A 20,998-nucleotide genomic window follows, 5' to 3' on the forward strand; every position below is an offset into this window, starting at 1 on the left:
TACATTAAGGGGAAACAACCTAAATACAAAAGCCAGTCTCAGAAAGAGTTGTTATACTTCTTCAATATATCAGAAAGACAAGTATTTCTCTGTGTGTTATCATTATTTCTCACACTTCTTAGCACGTAAGATATGTGTAATGAAGTCAGAATCTTCAGCTGGATTTTTAAATTCCCAATCTAATAGACTTCAGCTACCAAGTCAGTTCTGTACATCAGACTGAATTTCTAATTGAAGTTCAAAGTTAGAAAGATGTAGGTATTTTGTTTTGTTTTAATGAGAAACCCATCAAAAAAGATAGAGGAATAGTGTAAAAATGCAAACAAAATTGGTGCTTCCAAACAGCGATGTGCATGGCTGTGCTTCATTTACATGTTATGAGAATTTTTGGTTTGTTGGAAGAAAGTTTCAGGTGAAAGCTATGATTTAAGAATGAGAAAATAGTTATTGTTATGAAGTGTTAAGGAGGGATCACTTTGTTTTTTGTCAGTAGTGTTTGTTTGGTTTTTTTTTAAATCAAAGCTGCCTTTTTAAATGAGTGTGCTTTTTTCTAGAAGTTCTGCTGGAGTATACAGTGTTCTTGTTTAGATTACTAAGACCTTTGAATACGTGCCTTGCTAATTCCTTGAGCTTTATTTGTAGGATTTAATGCTTTAATGTTGTAAAAGGATTCATCCCCAAAATCTATTCTAATATTGAATATTCTCACAGCATACCTAAATGCTGTTGTGCACAGGTTCTTCTGTTTGGTTATTTAGGTACCAGAAAGGTCATGCTGCCTGTCATACTTATCTCACTGGCCCTGTTGAGCATAACAATGCAAATGAAGCTGACAGACAGCAGTATGAAAAGGGTAGAGGTAGCAAGAGCAGAAATCTGACTGAATTGTCACAGGTCCCTACTTGCTACTCGTAGTTTCATGTGCATTAACTGACAAAGTGTATTTTTTATACTGATGTTGCCCTTCTCTATTCCACTAGCTCGCCTCCATACTGTTGAAATAACAGAAAAAACAGTCTGAAGAAATATATAATACTACATTCCAAAAAAGGATTTCTTATTCTGCGTGTTCTAGGACATTTGGGGGTTTGAACCTCAGGAGGGAGGGAGTGTCTGTTCATAGTGGTGACAGTATTTAAATGTGCAATGTGCAGGAGGTTGCATCATTGCACATAGAAGGATTAGCTGAATTGATGGAAACAATTGTATAATGCTGATTTGAACAAATATTTTTTTTTTTTTTTTTGGGGGGGGGATACATATTTAGATTATCTAGTTTTCTGCTAACCTGTCTCAGTACAGCTATCACATTTCTTACAGATGCTTTTTTTCTTGGCAGCTGATGCTGCCCATATGTTTCAGGAACTTTTTTTTTACAGTAAGGAGATACTTAAATTAAAAAATAAAGTAAAAACATTGGGTAGGTAAAATTCAAGTAGTTCAATGTAGTATTGCCAGTTATATCTGTGCATTTGACAGTGTTAGGAAAAGATAATTAAGGATATAGTCTCAATATTTCAACAATGGCAACTGTGTGGTGTGAATATTTATAATGTTCTAGCCAGTTTCTGAAACAGTTGGTCATAAATAAACATGAGCAAGTTGGTGCTATGAAATTGGAAGTCAATTAATGAAATTTGTCATGCATAGTAGCAGTTGAGACTTAAGGTACAGTCTGCATCAATTTTTTTACTACTGACTTTTCTAATTTTGTGAATTAGGAAAATGGTGATTATTAAGCACAATAGTCTTTTCTTTAAGTTAGGATTATTAAAAACTGAACTATAAAATATATATTTGGAGAAAGCCAGGTTATTCGGTAATAGCACCAAAGCGAAGAAACATGCGCTTTTCCAATGTTCCAACTTTGGACTGAAATACCTCCCAAAACTAGGAGGTCATGAAACATGGAAGACTAAAAAGGAAACACTTTATTGTGGGGAAAAATCCAACTAGGGGGATAATTGCAATCAGAAACTAACCCGAGTAAGTCTGAAGCTGTCAAAACTTAGCTTGTAGAAAGTTCTGTATGTCTGAAGGACAGCTAATCCCATGGATTTCATTTACTGTAACACCTACTTGTGAAAAGGTGAGGATCTGTAAAGATTGTCTTGTTGTGAAACAGTCTTCCTGTTGGTTCAGCACAGTTGAGCTTGGGATCCACAAGCAGCTTGCTTGAAGATTGCTGGCAGTGTTTTCAGTGCTGTATTGTCCTTTCCCTTTGGGGAGGATAGAGAAAGATGACTACGTTCAGAAAAAGTAGAGGAGATTGACTCAACTGTACTTGCATCTGTTTTCAGACAGTCAAAAGCTGTTTGTCTGCTGAATACTGAGACCCAAATTATAAATCCCCTTTTCAACTTTGTGTATTGCTTCTCTGAAAATGATCTAACGACTATAGTGTGACTCCTGCGTCTCAAAACATTGAAAAGTGAGATAAACATTGAAATGTTTTGAGTCTTAGCATTTGTATTATGTATTACTCATTCTGTTGTATATTCTGTTTTTTTTCTTCTCAGTTTCTCAAGCAAGACCACCTCCAAACCAGAAAAAAGGTTAGTCATTTTTAGTTACTGTCCTTTTCATTTTTGTGTGAATGATGCCCACACTTTCCTTTGCTGGAACCACAAGCAAATATAATTGTATTCTGCTAAATATGTGATTACCAATATTTAGAGACTCCTGATATAGGGATACGCTTTCTGTGGTGAATGAAGACCTTCAATTTAGGTATTTACTACAGTTTCCCTTGAATGTTTACCATAATTGAGGTCTGTTAAGCAAAATTTTGTTTTCTGTACAGCTCCTTTAATTAAAAAGAAAAAGGAAAAAAGAAGGGGAGAAATATAACTTCATTTTCTCTACAGGATCTCGAACTCCCATAATCATCATTCCGGCAGCCACAACTTCTTTAATAACAATGCTTAATGCAAAGGACCTTCTGCAAGATCTGAAGTAAGTAGCTGATTAGAACATACTGTAACATTCTGTAATACTGTATAAAAAATTGTTGTCAGATATAGAGCTTTATTAGTACAAAATTAATAAACAATCAGGAGGGAGTTTCTTTTGTCTCACGACAAACTAGTTTTACAGATGAGATTACAAAAGAATTGTATGCCTCATGAATAGTGGTTTAAAAAAAAAAAGGCAAAAAAAAAAAAAAATCAGTGTTTGCACAATTGAGCCAAATGGGCAGGTTAGAAATGGTACTGTAAGACCTTCTCAATGACTGGAGTGGCTTTCTTCTTATGTAATGCATATGCATGCATGTGCAAGTGATAACAAACGCTTACCATGGAAAAAGGCTCAGAGGAGTTGAGCAAGGATGATGACTAATCAAGCACACAACTGCTTGGCTCAGGAGGGACCTTAAAGACCATCCAGTTCCAACCCCCGTGCCATGGGCAGGGATGCCACCCAGTAGACCACATTGCCCAGGGCGCCATCCAGTCTGGCCTTGAACAACTCCAGCAAGGGGCATCCACAGCTTCTCTGGGCAATCTGGTCCAGTGCTTTACCACTCTGAGTAAAGAATTTCTGCATAACATCTAATCTAAATCTCCCCTATTGGAGTTGAAAACCTCCTCATCGTCCTATCACGATCTGCCTGTGTAAAAAGCCACTTGCCTTCTTTTTCATAAGCCCCTTTAAGTACAGAAAGGGATCGTGCAGCTCAGAGGAGAATGCAGGAGATGACCACAGCTATGGTAAGGGAAAAGAGATGCAGAGGTTGGCCTTTTAGATAAATGGCTATAGTAGCTGAGCAGATCAACTGTTTGTCTAAATGGTCTTCCTTGAGGCAATCAATAGAAGATGTTTACTTGTAGAGCCAGCCATAGCACCAGGAGGGAGGTTTATATGTTGCCTAGCCCAACACAGAGTATAAAAACTGAACAACCAAAAAATGAGCTTTGAAGAGAACAGGCTTGAGCTTTCTTCAACGCATATTTCTTCCTGGTGGCTGGGGACACACAGAATGGTGGTGATGAATATACAGTGACTGGTAATGTGAATCTGTATTGCAATCTAACTCTGTATTATATTTGTATATTATATTTGTGTGTCAATTTCAGTTCATTGCTATATTACCCTACTCACTCAAAATCCGATGTAGTGTCAAAACTATACCCAAATAAGTACATTCAATGTTAACATTAAATTCTTCTCTTTTGGAACATCTAAAAGACCCTGGTCAGAAAGTATTGGACTCTCACACTAATTGGCACTTCAGACAAGATATACTTGAGAGTAAATGTTACTCGGTAAAAATTCAGTAATAATAGGGCTTTTGATTTAGCAGTATGCTTGTGAATAAGAGCCTGTAGAGTAAGTTGTGCTTTAAGTAAGGTAGGGTAGCGTTAAGACCATCTGCAAAAGGGACTGCTACCCTTTATTAGGGTATAAATAAATAAAGTACCAAGAAAGATTGGAAAAAAGGTAGTCAAGTTTAAAAAAAAAAAGAAAAGAAGTGGAAAAGTGGGACTTCTTATGGGTAGAATAACATTGCACTGATTTCAGTGATATTTAAGATTAATTTGAAAAATTGAAAGATTCTGGTAAGTTGAAAAAAGGAAACGGAGAAGCAAAGTTGTGTTGTTTGTTAGGAAGTTGCTTGACAGCAGTAGTGAAGTTAGAAGGCGATATATAAGAATTGATATGCTCTAGAAACAGTTACAAAAGACGACATGATACATAAAACAGTGTATGCAGAGGATGAAATCAGAATACATTCTTAAAAGCAAAATCACAACCTCATATCACAGCCAACCTCTGCATGCAGAGGGATCACTTGCTCTCGAGGACAAGGAGTGGTCAGACAGTGGTCAGACTCTGACAGCGTGTTCAGTCTTTCTTTGCCAACATGGCTGTAACGTTGTAGAAGCTACATACGCATTAATACCAGAAAGATGGGAGATGTTATTTTTTGTTTAGCAATCATTATTAAATGTCTCTGTGCAGAAGTAGTGGGTATTCTTTTTTAAAGTTCATATACAGCAAAAATGATAATGAAACATTATCGGTAAGAATTGATGAAAATTCTTTTAGGGAAATAATTCTGAGTTGCTAAAATTGATTTATTACATTGCAGTGTGCTAGAATATGGCAGTTTACAAATGCTCTTGCTTAAATAAATGAACCTTTCAGATTCTAAAATTTAATTTGTTATGGCTAAATGCAATCAACATTATACTTTGCTTCCATCATGGCAAGGTAGAAATCAGTATTGTGTTTTTAATAAACAAAAACTTGTCTGACAGACCACGGTGCTTAAAGTTGCCTGTCTGTTAATATCAGTCCATTTTTCTGAAACAGTCATTTTCACAGAAAAATATACTGTTACAGATGGTCTGCACCAGTAGTCCGTTCAAAAAGTGGATAGTTATTCTTTCTTCCACCTTCAGCGCTTCCCCTATCCTTTATGAGGCTTTATACAGTTGTTTTTGAAAAATAGCGTGTCCATATTGTGGTGCTAAATTTTTAGTGAAATTGCCCTAGAATTTTTTCAAACAGCACTGTGAGATACGAGGTGCCTTCAGATCTCTAGCTATTCCTGGCTTCTAGATTACTGCCACATGCCACCAAAGATCTGGTAGGCATGCTGGACTCTTAAGGCCTCTTATGAAATATTTAATTGGTGAGAAGTCTGGCTTTTAACATTATGATTTAATGTGCGAGCAGTTACTAGATTGATCTAATTGTGTTGACAGAGGAAGTTGCTTGTTTATGTGGGTTTTTATGCTTAAGAAACAATTACATAAGCACAAGCCCTGGATTTTACATCTGTGCAGTTTATGACTGTGGTGCAGGAATAGATATAATGGAATAAAGCACCTGTATGTTATCTCCAAGTATGTCCGTGCTAGGAAGGCTGAACTGTTCCCAGCTCCATGGGGGCACAATTACAGGTAGCTTCTCTAGACTTGCTCCTAAAGAAGGCTGTGCTTGAGTGCAAAGAACTTGATCCTGGGAAGGGAAAAAAGAATAAGGGAACAAAGGAAGACGCCGACATAGTTAACAGGTATTGAAGACAAAGTGAAGAAGCAAGGGATGTTGATGAATCCAAAATGCAATAGCAAAACTCAGAAGAGCAAAATATTAATTCAGCTGTGAGAGCTCTAGCACTTTTCTAGAAGATATGCCACCTGGCCTGTAATTTTTGCATTTCAAATTTAGCAAAGTATTTTGTTTAGGAATGGCTGCGGGGTTTGTTCTTAATGTTCAGGTATGCAGAGTGTGGAACTGGCCTTGATGTAGAATGATAGATATGGGATGATTTTGCAGGGAAAAAGAGTTGTGTAGTTTCTGCCTTGAGTCACCACCTTCTGTAATTCATTCCCTACTTTCAGCTAAATTTGACAGAACAGCGATTCAGAAGCTGCATTTCATTTGCCACAAGCTTTGGAATTTAAAAAAAAAAAAAAAAAAAAGATGCTGTCCACGTGAAGAAACACCAAAATTAATGAGGAAGATGCAGATAGATTTGAATTTCTTGTATTTTTAGAGGTAATCAGCCTGCTTGTTAGCTGTATCAGAGACCAATGGTACAGCACAAGGAGGAGGGAATTTTTGGAGCAGGAGGAGTGTTTGAAGGGCATTGCAGAGGAGTTTGCTAGAAAACGTAAGAGAATCCCCAGAATTCAGGTGAGGCATCTCTGGGAGGATGAGGCACGCAGGGCTGTTTGGGTAGGAAGGCTTTGGCATGCATGTGAGCACACTGCTCACAGGCTGCAGTGCTGGCTCCCTTACTGTTCTGTGAGGTGTGCCGTAATAAAGAGGAGAGTTTGGGTTATGTGGGACAAGAGTGGAACGGAAATTTGTATCAGGAAGATGTAAACATTTAGGTGATGAATATATACTTTTATTGTGATGATGTTTTACTTAAGATATGTTTAACCATAGTCGCACTCTGCTTTCTTACCAGATAAATAAAAGCACAGTTAAACTGAATGGGTTGGAAATTTATAATTGGCCCTCTGTTAAAAACAAAGAAAAGCCTTGATAGTTAGTATCAGCAGTTTTGTGCAGCTAAAAATGATGTAGCAAACAAACCCTTTTTGAAACTTCTGTTAAAGTACAGTTTCTCTAACTGCTATATGAGCCCAGGCAACTCACTGAGATTTATTTAACTTTGATATGGAGCAAACAGTCTGAAAGATGATGGGTTGATGGGTTACAGAAGTGCATTGTTCTCTTGTGGAGGTAGGTGTATGAGGCTTTTGACACTGTAATCAAATAAGAAATAGTGAGAGGGTTGTAAAAGAAGTCTCAAATTCTAAACGTAATCAGATCTGCGTTGTGATGAGCTCAGTTACTGTCCAGCACTGGAGTTGCCTTATCCTCTGCTCATGCATTTTTCAGAAGGCCCAAATTGGGAGGCGGAAAGCATTGACCTGACCTGAGTGAAAGCATTTTAAAGTTAACGCGAGCAATTCCTATGAGTTTAGAGCTTAGACACAAGCAGTTCTGGCAGTTCAGTGGATGGTGTTTTACCAGTTACCTCCCATAATCTGATCTTGCTCAATCACTTGCCTGTTTCCCTTAAGGAAAGGGATCTGCTGCCTTTAATTGCGGAAGCGCACCAATTTTTATGCAAATACTGATTTTGGCAACTAACAACAACAGGATTGAGCACTATTAATTTCCTAGTAAGAGTATAAATATAAAGATGGTTTCTAAATAGGTGTTGGATCACTTTTTTTGACGAGGGAATAGTAATCTGGAGAAGCAACAAAAATGTAAGCTACTGCACAGTCAGGCTTCAGAACACATTTCTTGTGTATTGCATGATTAAAAAGGGGTCAAGTACAAAAGTGTAGTTAAGCTACCAGGCAGAGTATTGTGGTAAATTACTCCCAAGAGAAGGTGGTATTTTTGCTGTTTTCTTTAATAGATTTCTTGAGCTTGACTTGTATGTCTAGTGATGAAGTAAGCCTCTCATAATAGAAATTGCTGTATGATTATAAATGGTTCTCAGTTTGGGAGCACATGGCTTTTATTATGCATACTTGCATTTCAAGGATTTTGGAGCAAAGTAGCCATGGATTCAGCATGTACTTAATAAACGTTCTGTAAGCTGTCATTTATTCCTCTACTCCATGTATGTACATGTGTAAGCATCTCCTTCAACGCTTTCTTTGATAGGCAGCTTTTTTACTCTTCCATTTTGAATCTTCTCATTGTATTGTTTTTTTTCTTCAGAACATTCAGATAACAAGGTATTTGCTCTGTCCTGTTCTGTCCTCTTCAGACTTCTATATCAAGTAAAATGGGAGGGTACTGTAGTCCAGAAGATACAGGCATTATGGCAACTTTTGGTTTGCCTCAGTTAGGTAACAGTTTTTAGCTGACCATGAACTGGAGAGAAACTTGTCAATAAACTTGCATTGAAATGAATTCTTAGACACAAACACACATGTATGAAGCTAAAAGTAACGCTGAGAATGCCTGCGTCAGCCAATATTGGGGTGTTTCAGATATAACTTATAGTGGTGAAATTGCCAGCCTCTTTGCAGAATCAATATTGTTCGTTAATATCCTTGTTCCTCTAACTTGGTAGAGCTGGTTGGTTTTCCGTTTAAAATGTGTTTTTAAAAGTCTAAAACACGATACTCAATCTGTAATGTTTCTCCCCAAGCCCTGATACCACTTTCTCATTGAGTATGAAATGTTAGCAAAAGCCAGTATTTTCAAGAGGGGTGAATAACAAACTTACTTCATTTTTCTTTCCTTTTTACTGTTTCCACAGTAATTTAAAGTTCAGTCCACCTGTTTAAGCATAGTCAATTGTTTTTTAGTACTGAACTAAAAATGGGTTGAAGAGAATACCTTTAGAAATGGTTCCAGCAGCATATCCATAGATGCAGTAAATGTTCAGAATGCGCCATCTGCTCTATAATGAAGAGAAATCTTCCCTGTTGTGTGGAGTACTGTGTTTTTAAAATATAGCACCAATACTCCTGATACCTCGTGCAGATAAGTGAAATACACTGTTTCTTCTTGTCAGAACTTCGGAAATGAAATGTCAGAGGCAAACAATATTAGTAGTGCGACTGGGTGGTTCTCAATAGGCTGTTAGGAGAAGATGGCTCTGAGCTCTTGCTCTCTCCTTATTTTTTTTGCTGGCCTTGTAGGTGATACTGGTCACATCAGCATACCTTTCTGTGATGTAGTTTCACATCTGTAAAAAAGCATGATTTTATCTTTCCTCTTTCATTAGTAACAAACCCTACGCTACTCTCACATTTATGATGCTAATTTGAAGAATTGTCTGTATTTTATTTTATTTTATTAATGCCATATAGAAGAGGCTCTTGAAATGGAATTGCTTTTTTTTTTTTTCTTCAATAAAGATGGGGCTGAAAAATAAAAATTCTGAAATTGATTTGGCGGGTCATTTCTTAACCATTTCTTTTTGTCTTACTGAGATTGTGAGACATAAGGATCATGCCATCCTTATTTTGTAAGCATAATTTATCTATCAGAGAAGCTTTTAAAAAAAATCCATAATTGTAGTACATACGTTGTAGTAACCAGATGAATCATCTGATCTTGTAAAATCACTCATTAAAAAAAATTCCATTTGACCAAAAATCCCAGCTTTCACAAGGAAAAAATAATTTTGATGAGTAGGTTTAATTTCCCCAAGGACAAAAGCTATAAAATTTACTCCAGGAAGCAATGATTTCTTAATGCCTAAGCTTCCCCATGTCTTCGCGTGTTATTTATTCTTGATCATTAAAAATAATTCGTTATTGCTGTTCAGCAGGCTATGATCTGGCTTCTCATCTGCAAATGTGTTAGGTAAGGTAGGCAAGACATGCCACAAACATGTAAGAACAGCTCTGGCTGTAGATTTGAGGGGCAGAGGGCCTTTTTAGTACAACTGGTTTTATCACAAAGACTTATGAAACTTCGTCTTCTTGCTATACTGAATGAGTAGTCAGGGAGGCTTGGCATAGTAAGAATGAGGTGGCTTCAGCGACTGCCAATAATGCAACGTTCCGATAAAGTTGGTATTTTTCCTGTTGATTTGATCAAATTACTTTTGCCTACTGAATGTTTCTTTATTCTCCAAGGTTTGTACCATCAGATGAAAAGAAGAAGCAAGGCTGTCAGCGAGAAAATGAAACTCTAATACAGAGAAGGAAGGACCAGATGCAGCCTGGGGGAACTACAGTCAGCGTTACTGTACCTTACCGAGTAGTAGACCAACCTCTAAAGCTTATGCCACAAGACTGGTAAAATAGATTCCCTCATTACAAAAGTTCTTTATCAGGAGAATGCAGAATATGGAGGGGACTACTAAAATAATATTAAACTGCATAAGAAGTGAAGACAAGGCTATAAGAATGGGTTTGATTGAGACTATAGGAGTGTTGTTTCCAGGTTAAAATGATGTAAAGCTAAACTTCTTGATAGATCTTTCTTAAAAATAACATTTTGTTTTAACAATATGAGCAGCACAGCTATTTTTAGTTGGTCTGAAATGCTCCAGGAATTCGAGTAAGAATATTCATGAGTTTTCCAGTTTGTGGTACTGTAGCATGCAAGTTGCTGAAGCATGGTCCAAGAGAAGAATCCTCCTTTATTATCTTCTTTCTGAATTAGAGTCTACTGGGAAGATGCATTTGCCAACCTCTTCAACATCTGCTATTCTAACTTTGTTATAATAGTTTAAAGAGGGAAAAAAAAAAGCCAACAGTAAAAACAGAACTGTGGTTTCAGTAGTGAATCAGATTCAATGAACTGGATTTAATGATAGAAGCTCTCTTCTGAAGGGAGAGCCCCAGTTGGGGGAAGGGAATGAGAGAGAGCTTTTTGCAGCTTTTCCATAAAAGATTTTGTCTCTAAGCCCGTTCTTTGATACTATGAAAGTATATTTCTCTTTGAATAGGAAAATTCTGGAGAAATACGTTTATTATTTGTGAGGTAACGAATTAGGCAACATTTTTAGTTCTTCGTCAGAGGTGTGAGGATTTTAAATGCATGACATTTTTGATGGTTTTGTAGCTTCCAAAGTAGATTTTAGCGGAGAGGAGTATTTTTGGAAAGGTCCTATTCCTAAATTAAGTGTTCTATATTTAAATCTTGAATAAATCACAAATCAGTGGTTTTGAAATTCTAATACCAAATAGCACTTAAGATGATCAAACCTTAATATCCAAATTGGTAGGTAAAGTGCTTCTGACCAAAGAGATCAAATGATGTGTTTTTATTTAGCTCATTTTTAATCCAACAGAGCATCAGATATTAGCATCTGGAAATTAAAACGTGGAAATTCTTGAAGTTGTTGCTTTTAAAGTTTTGTTGTTGCTGTTTTTTCTGTTACCCATTACAAACCTTGCCACACAGTTTTAAGCGGCAAACCTTAAAGTTTCTGTTTCTCTCTCTCTTAAAAAAGATCACAAAGGTATCCCTTGATCATTCTTTTCCACTGGGGGTTTGGTAGACTAGAATTAAATTTGGGTGTTAGGTTAGGGATGCAATTATTTGTTCTAGTAGGTAGGAACCATGCTTGGATGATGTAAACGTTCAAGAAGAAGGCAGACTGTGTGTGGGAGGACATGTATTCTCAAAGGTTTTTCTGAAAATTTTATTAATATAAAAGCCTCATCATCTTAATCACAAATGTATTGTCTTAAACCACAGGTAATAGTTACATGCCCTCACAATAAATGACGCACTTTGCAACTGGAGGCAGAAATTTAGCAGCTGTCTCTTGCTATAAATTTTTAGAATAAAAGCTAACAGTGTGCACAATAAAGGCTTTTAAATTGCTGCATCTCAAGTTACAGTCTAATTTGTAGGGGATTATGTTTAAACTGTTTGAACACTTATAAAAAGCAAAACAATGTCCAGAAATAAACACTATTTCGCTATTTCCAATAAATAAGTCTGCAAAGGGCAGAACTAAGAGTCTAGGTAATTCACATAACGTTTTATTCCTTGCTTTGTAATGGAGAAAAAGTAGTTGTACTGAAGGTGTGGTTGTTAAATGTGATATATTACTGTTACAAAAAACAACAACAAAAAACACACTGTTAAGATGCATGTTTTCTTGAACAGGCAATGTATTCTAGATGTTCAAGGCCATCAGCATGTCCATCCTTTTTATGTTCACAGGGATCGTGTGGTGGCAGTATTCGTACAGGGTCCAGCTTGGCAGTTCAAAGGCTGGCCTTGGCTCTTGCCTGATGGATCGCCTGTTGATATCTTTGCAAAAAGTAAGGTTTTTGTTCTTGTTTAAGCATTTTAGGGTTTGTTATTCTGCTTTTAATTTTGTGGTGTTTATGCTCACGGTCAAGTGCTGTTGGACTAGGTTGGTTGAAAGAACAGGGTCTTGGGTATTCACACAGATGGCAAAGATTAATGTGTCCTCTGCAACTCTTCTGTTCTGTCCTGTGGAAGCTTGTGGAAATCTTCTCAGAGCTGTTGTCTTTACCAGAGGTTCAGAAATAGCCGCTGTACCAGAAAGGAAATTTACTTTCCAAGCCTGTAAAACAGGCAAAAAGGCTATTTATATAACACTTTATAAACAACAGGTTTACAGGCTGTCTTCAGATTTCATGACTTGTTTGAAGAGAGGTTTAATCACCCAGTATTTCACCAAGAGTTTTGCAAGTGTGGTCTGGTGTTTGACAAAAACTTGATGGTAATAATGATGGTAATAAGATACAAATACTTCTAATATGCACGTTAGATGTTTCCACTGTGTAGATTGGAACATTTTTTTGTTAGCACAGTTGTGCCAGCGTGTTTTGGTGTACACAGAGCACTTCTCTTGCACTGTTCACTATTCTAAATGCAAAGTATGCAATAATATCTAAAGAAACTTGCAAGCTTCTGTCCACTGTTGCTATTGCTTCATTGTGAAGCTGCCTTAGAAGATAGGCCTTTTTATAGCATCCAGTGTTTTCTGAGCTACAGATTAAAAAAAAATAATAATAAAATAAAAAATAAAAAATTCAGTCAGTCATCTTCCGTTTAGTATACTGAGGAGACCGGTCTGATCAGGTTTTGCATTGTGTGCATGTTTGGTATAGAAGTAGGACCCCATAAGAATGCTAGTTTGGGATGCAGAGCGAGGAACAGTCAAAAGGCTAAGGATGCATCTGTGAACCGGAAAACAGAAGGAGTTGAATGAAGGATTGAGCAGGTAGTAAGTGAAAGAGCCTTAAATTCGAAATAAAAAGAAACACAGGAGGGTTTAACAGAAGAGACTAATGAAAGAAGAAATAAAGAAAATGTGTAGGGGGAAATAGGATAGGAATTGTAATGATATATTTTGCTATGCCGAAAAAATAAATCAAAAACCTAGCCTTAGGAGTTCAGACTGGAGATGTACAAATCCTTAGATTTTTGAAGTGAAAGAAAGGCACCTTTTCTTAATTGATTCATAAAGATACGTTGAAATGCACCCTTTATGTTTTAGAAAGGCATTCAATTGTTTTAAAGCTAGCTACTTGGAAAATGCTTTCCCGATAGGAGTATCTCTAGTGCTTTTCCTAATGGCTTTATTCACTCCTCAAAATAAATGCCATGTAAATTGGGAGTGCATGGGCAATGCCAGTCTAGCTATCACTGTGCCTATATTTATTGTCTTCGATAGCCTTTGTAAAGGCACTTTCTGGGATCTGCAACAATCCATCGTTTCATCTACAGCTTGCAGTTCCTTGTGTAAGTCACAGGGTCCATGGTGATTAACAAAGATTTAAAGCATATTACTGTCATTTTGGAAAACAGGAAGGTAGCTTACCGTAAAGAATTGGAGCTGAGTCTGTCAAACTGGTTTTATTTGTTCAATTGCTATGTCACACAGCATTTTGTTAGGTGAGTCTTTAGAATTGTTCTTGGTTTTCTTTCTGCCTGTTCTGTGTCTTTAATGTTCATGTAGCAAGCAAGCTTCTTATCTTTGTGTCTGCAAGTGAGCGCATTCCAGATGAAATTTTTGAACGATGTCAAGTTAATGAGCAAATATTTAATTTGGAATATCATTTAAAAAGTCCTTAAAATGCTAGAGTGTATCATTGTGCTTTAATTCTGATTTTTTTCAGGTTCAGAAATGGGTTGTTCTCAGCTTAATATCATTTAACCTTAACACAAAGGTTGTGTCAGTTGTTTTTTTGTAAATGCAAAGCCCTGGTATGTCTCTCTTTGCTTTCCCTAGGCTTATTTTAAAATAGGCAATGTTATCTGGCAGATAATATATATGTATTCATGGTTTTGTTTCACACTGCTTGTCCAGTAGTATTATAGGGAAACAGTAAAACTGCAGACTTCATGCACACTGAACAAAAGGTTTTTTGTTTTGCTTTTGCATTTTTTAATTTCATTTTTTTATTCTGCTTTATTCCTTACTGGGAGATACTAAGGTAGACATCTTTTGGAGCACTTTTTGCTGAACCTTGGGATTCTGTTCTAATTCTAGTGGGTTCCTACTAACTTTAGCATACTGTGTTCACTAGCAGGGGTCAGGGAGTCTGTTCCCCAGTATTTTATAGATTACAATTCCTGATTATAGTACCAAATATTGTTTTAGCAGCTAACAGACAAGAGTTAGTTCCCCCAAATGTACTTTGTTTCAGTGTTACATTTTGCTCCAGTTCATCTTGACTTATCCAAGAATATATAATGCATCAAATTGATTACCAGATAGGAATTGTACAAGAGTTAAGTACTTTACACTAGACTGTGTCAAAATTATGATCTGGCCAAGAAAGCAAGAAGAATCACAAGAAAGATTTAATAGTCATTTTGCTAATGCTTGGGGTTTGCATAATTCACATGAGGCAATGCTTCCCAAAAGGAAAGTAATAGCCAATAATTTACCATTATTAGCTGAGTACTAGATCAGAAGAAATTGGCAGTACTATTTTTCAGAATATTTCGTGTAGCATTTGGGGTTTATCTGCTATCTAGGCTTCCTTCTCAGTCTCAGTAAAATGAATTGTTTTCTTTTTTTAGTGTTTTGTTTTTGTTTTCAGGTTTTGGACAACTCAAAAATCTTCAGAAAGAATATCTTTGTTTTCCAAAGAAAACTCTCATGAGTTTGCAATGAGTTTCTGCAGTTCCCTTGGAATGTCTGCAATAGGGGCCAACCTTTCACTTAGAGCTATAGTAGTATGAGCACTGGGAAGTGGTCACCAGCCACTGTATTGTGTTCAGTGCCCTTTATTGACTGGTTGACTTTCTTGAGAGATGGGCTTAATTTTATTCTCAGACTTTATTCTGAAAAAAGGGGAGATTTTCTTTGGCTAATAATTAAATACTGTGAAGTCATCTTGTTTGTGCACTAAACATTTTTCTGTTTCCTGTAGTTAAAGCTTTTCATCTCAAATATGATGAAGTACGCCTGGATCCAAATGTACAGAAATGGGATGTAACAGTGTTAGAACTAAGCTACCATAAAAGACACTTGGACAGGCCAGTATTTCTACGCTTCTGGGAAACTTTGGACAGGTACATTTCCTGTTAAAAATCCTTTCTGCTCATGCTTTTATGATGTTCAGTGGGAACGTAAAGTTATGGAAACAGGGCAATTGTATACAACTTAGACAGCTGAACAATGTTTTATATCGAAAATATTTGTTTAGACTTTCCCTGACCATGCAGTTAAACATATACAGGTATATTTTCAGTATAAACAAAATAATAGCCATCTCCAAACTGTAATGTGAGTGGGTGTAAAGGAAGGGCAGTTACTGATGACTGAGTAGTACAGCGATTCCCCCACCTCTCTTTAGGCAGAAGGAAAAGAGTGAAGAACAACTTATATGGTGCATTCTTCCGCTGTTCCCCTAGCCCTTCTCTTGGACTACAGTTCTGAGCTTTAAGAGCTCTACTCTTTTTTCTATCTGCCTCACTAGATGACAGTCTAGCAAAGGTGAGAAACTACTTTAGGATAAAAGAGCTATAAAGTATAATGTTACTCTGATGCCTCTGAGTCCACAGCACCAGATAGAAGAGGAAGGTCAGAGAAGATGTGGCATATAATGAGTTTTGGTGTAGTCTTTCTTTCCTCTGAATCTTTGGAGCCTTCCAAGTACTTAGTGCTTCCTTTCATGAGAAGCGAGGGATGGAGGAGCACCAGCAGAGCTCTGTGAAGAGCAGTGCTTCTTCTGACTTTGCTTTGCCATGGCTCATAACCCTCTCTGAAAGAAAAGTTAATTGTAGTATCTTTTTCATGATTTAGAGGAGAAACTTGGTCATGAAGCAGCTGAAATACTGAGGGAAGAGAGAAGTCCATGCATTTAATGAATGTTTAATCTTTTCATGTTGATTGCACAGCAAACTGCTCGAATGATTGAGTGGACTTCAAAAAGAAAAGTCCAGTGGGAATTGTCTAAATGATTCTGAACATCAAACTTTCTATGCTTTTTTATTTAAGTCTCAGCTAAACTATATATCTGAATTCCCTGAATGAGCTGGAGTTATTTTTAGCAACAGTTTTCAAATGCTAGAATCCTTTTGATGCCCCGGATGATGTGAATTTTCTTCAAAGCAAACATTTTAGCTGACTGTCTTGCAGTGGGACAAATACTGTGCATAATAAAGCTTTATGGCTTATAAGACATCAGTTTTAACGAAGTCTGTGTTATTCCTGAGAGAAAAATTTCTATAAATATCAAAAATAGTAATTTTTGTTTTCTGTTCTTTTTTATTTTTAAGGTATATGGTAAAGCATAAATCTCACTTGAGGTTCTGAATCCTTCAGCTGCCATTTATTTCATGGAGTATGGATTAAGAACAATGAAAGAGGCTCCAGTTCGGAGACCAGAGCTCGCACTATGTAATATGTCAAGAACTTTACGAATGAAGAAGGGTCACAGTTTAAACTTTTTATAAAATCTGGTTTGGATGCTTCATGCTATGGCAGGTTGATACCTGTTGTTATTCAGAAGCAAAGGGGTTTTGCTTAAAACTATTTTTTTAATGTTGTTAGCCTTCTAGTCTGCAATCCAAATTGTATATTTTGATAGCAGCAGTTTCTTCTCTGTTTTGTTAAATTAGGCACATTTTTAAATAATGTGTTTTGTTCCTTATTAGAAAATAGATTGATCTCCACTGCAGGTTACAAATGTGTGTGTGCCTGTGCGCATGTGCGCACGTGTGTGTATATATATGTGTGTGTGTGTCTATATATATATATGTATAAAAAAATTATAGACACACTAACGCACACATAGATGTTACCAAGGCTTTCTAAACCACTTAGCTTCTGAGCTTAGTTTTGGTTTTCTTTGCTTATTGTTTCACTTATTGAAAATATTTTGTTGTGAATGATACTACATTTTAGTCGATAGGACTTGCAAACTGAGCAAAATGAAGATTGTTTTGGATAAATCAAAATGTCAACCTGTATATGTATATTCTGTCGGTCTTTGAAAAAGGGAAGATGAAAAATCTAGAATTTTTTTTTGGATTTGTAATGTCCCAGTTTACTAAATCTTTAAACTTTATTACAAATACCTTCAGGTCATGGTAATTTTAAATCTCCATTCTCCAGAGTTCTCTTTATTTAAACTGAAAGCGTTCCTATGTACATTCCCATCTATCAAAACACCTTCATATGAGTTTAAATGTTACCAGGATTAAACAATGAATAGAAAGGAAGAGAGTTTGGATTTTTATTTTTTTTCCCTGAAACAGCCACCACAAGGATGGAATCATTTTAACTTCATTGCATTTGCACCTCTAATATCACCACTAATATTATTTTCTTGTGATGAAAGTAGCCCCGATTATGTTTACAGAAGTTGTCGTTTTCTGATATGAGTGACTAATATGGTCTCCTAACAGTCCTGCATCAGAGTGGAAAATGAACTTACTTCAGTTACCAAAGAACAGATTTGCTTGAGCTACAGTATAACTGAGGCCAGAAGACCATGGTATTTGTATGGATTTATGGTATCTGTGTATCTATTTAATAACATTAAGTTGATGTTGCATACCAGTGGATGTAGAGAATGATTAAGTATTGTAACACCTGCATGGTTTTTTTTCTGGGATAGAAAATACATGTTTATATTCCTGTTCTTGAAATCCAAAACCATGTTTTTTAATATACTTTACATTTAAGGTTTGACAAAAGTAAAATGTTCTACCTATTCTACTTTAGTTTTGCTTTTTATTTGATGTTACCTTCATTTTTAATAAAACCAGAAGGCACATCTCCTTCAGAGGTTTTTAAGATTTGTCTTAAATTTATATGAGGACTGTGAGGTCTGAAAGGGTTTTAATAATATCTTTCTATCCCTGCTGTATCAGGATTACTATCTTTAAATTTAGCCAATTATCTCAATGGAAATAAAAACAAACAAACAACGACACCAAGATTAGAAGTTGTCACTGGATTTTTGAACAGATTCTGCAAAGTGGCTGAGAAGAGCAAGCAAAACAGCTTGTTTAAAATATGTTCGAAAGTTCTCCTATTTGCATGGGCACTTCGATCAGTACCAAGTGACTCTATCTTAACACCTAAGCTTTATTAAAAGAGTATCTCTGTCATATGAGTGAGCTAAGAACATTCTACATTTTGGTTTAACCTGTGCTATAGTTAGAAAAACTGGCTATCAACACCACAGAAAGTACCATAAGGAAGTTGCCAACTTAGGGTTTGTTACTGTTTAAATAGAGGGATATAACGTATGGCTTTTTTGACTCTGAAATGTTCCAATTAGAAATGCATTTTTTTTTTCAGACTTTGTACTTTACAGTACTAAGGAAAAAAACTACAGTTTTAAAGAAACTTCTACAGTGGGCAGCAAATTTACAAACCGAACTTCGAAGAGAAGCATACTTCATGTGTACTTGTGGTATAGAGTATTGGTCTTGAAACATGCAAGCTCCAGTTATATTTTCTCTGCCCTATATTTCACTTGCATTTTAAAAGCTTGTTTGTAATCCTGGGTCCAACAGAGAAGATGGCCTGATTTAAATGTAAATTTTTGTATATATTGGGAGTAAATCCTCAGAAACCAGTGAAGTTATAATGTGAAACTGGCAGAGGAGCAAAATCCATGGAATCTTTGTATCAACTGTGCCACTTTCTATGGATTGAGCACACACTTAACATCTTCATTTTTTTGTACTTGCAGGCGATTTACAACACAAGTTGTAAAGTGTATATTGTGAAGGAGATGGCACCTGATCATCTCTGATCATGTATCTCTTTGTCAGTCATAAATGTAGTGATGTTTATAAAATGAGCCATTCTGCAATCAGATTCCTGCTGACATTATTGGAAGTTTAATTAGGTTGTCAAAGAATAGCATTCCTGCTGCCTTCAGAAATATCTGCACATAGATTATGAAACTACTTGGACTTGAAAATTTAGCCTTACAGCAGCGTTTTGCAACACAGCTGGATTTTTAGACACATGTTATGCTTAATTTATCTACAAGTTAATGTAGAGTAATAAAGAAAACTGATACTAAGAACTGGAGAAGCTGCAGGATCAGACATCTGTTTTAGTGAGCTGTATTCTTATTGTTGAGCAAATTTGACACTGCTTGGAAGTGTATAAAGTGTGTAAATTGTACTCAATTAAAATGTATAACTAAAACTGAGCTACTTTACTGACTGTAGTTTATTGAATGGTAGAATGATACTAGCATGCGAATCAAATTGGCTGTTTCTATTAAATATCCTAAGTGTCATAACTCCACACTGTTTCATAAGTACAAGATAAATGAGATGAAACACGATAAAACAAGATGAAAACTGTTTTGAAGTCTGTTCTTGGGCTCCTGTACTGTCAGCAGGTGATTATTTCTTTTGGTGGCAAGGTTATAGGGGCCAGTAGAGGTATCTGAAGTAATGATTTTATATTAGGAGCTAAAATACCTGTGATTTATGCTCTTTGAACTTTCTGAATGTTACCCTAAACAAAAACAACAAAGCAGGAATTTGTCCTACTTTACCTTATGACAACTGCTTTTTGAAATGGACTTGCATACCTGAATAAATTGCAGATCAGCATCCTCCGTTGAATAGGCTCAGCTATTTAGTTGTTACCTGGGAACTTCTGTAGCAAGATAGTTTCACAAATAGGCACTAAAGTCATTGCTAGAAATAGACAACTTAGAGAACTGTGCTGCAATGCTGTAAACCTTTTTATTTTTGAATGTAGAAGAAAATGTAGATAGCAGATTGTGTTAAGTTGCCCTTGATTGTAAGTTCAACTATGTGGTATTTGTCAGATAAGCCTTGTTCAGAACAGAAAATTTGTTTTTGGCTCTTGTTTGATATACAGGGTATAAAATATTACCATTCTCCATAGGGACCTACAAAAATAAGTTTTATTAGTACAGCTTTCATTCTTTTGCTGGTGAAATACGCATTTAGTTGCTAATTCTTGAAAACACTATACAGGAAAAAAAAAAAAAAAAAGCTGGTCAAAATTAATGGCTTAGTGATTTTAAAATTTAATGTCAGGAATGCATTTTAATTCAAAAGCCATAACTAATGCCAAGTACTTTATTAGAGCAATGAGTTCATGAAAAATTAAAATCCCTGCCTGAAGAAACTGTTGGCCAAGTAGGTTACAGTTCAGCTAATCTATGGAAAAATGTGTCACAAACTGGAATCTCTGAATGTCATATTCTGAGTTGTTCATTTGTTACTTAATTGTCTTGAAGAACTGTGGCAGCTTTGCTTTTATTTCCTGAACAGATATGTACTTCAATAGTGATTGTACAGTTTACCTTCTTTGGTTATTTATGTATTCTTTTCACCTTAAGACTGTTAACATGATATGATAACTCTGAAGCAGATATTGAAAATGTATCGCTTCAAATATGAAAACGCTTAAATGGAGCTCACGTACTTGACAACCATGAAGTGAAGATGGTTTCCTGCTGGAACTATGATCCAGTGAGTGACATGGAGTCAGTTGTTCAGCTGTCATTGATGTCTGTAGATCATTCTTCTCCTGGTGTTGATGCTATCATAGAGTCAATTTGAGACTAATGATATTTAATCAAGCAAAATGCAT

The 20,998-nt window shown here is 36.1% G+C and overlaps 1 protein-coding gene across 1 annotated transcript in view; it reads left to right on the forward strand.

The window, feature by feature from the left end:
• The window catches only part of CDC73 (cell division cycle 73), a 99,870-nt gene extending 79,457 nt beyond the window's left edge, over window positions 1–20,413 (forward strand). Inside the window, exons 12-17 of the mRNA XM_032191879.1 lie at window positions 2,520–2,555; window positions 2,868–2,955; window positions 10,080–10,241; window positions 12,127–12,227; window positions 15,321–15,462; window positions 16,672–20,413. Coding sequence (XP_032047770.1) covers window positions 2,520–2,555; window positions 2,868–2,955; window positions 10,080–10,241; window positions 12,127–12,227; window positions 15,321–15,462; window positions 16,672–16,708 — 566 coding nt within the window. The 3' untranslated portion in view covers window positions 16,709–20,413. The remainder of the gene's footprint in view (window positions 1–2,519; window positions 2,556–2,867; window positions 2,956–10,079; window positions 10,242–12,126; window positions 12,228–15,320; window positions 15,463–16,671) is intronic.
• The last annotated feature ends 585 nt before the right edge of the window (window positions 20,414–20,998 follow it).

The sequence above is a fragment of the Aythya fuligula genome, chromosome 8, assembly GCF_009819795.1.
Source record: "Aythya fuligula isolate bAytFul2 chromosome 8, bAytFul2.pri, whole genome shotgun sequence".
In the NCBI taxonomy this organism is placed as follows: domain Eukaryota; kingdom Metazoa; phylum Chordata; class Aves; order Anseriformes; family Anatidae; genus Aythya; species Aythya fuligula.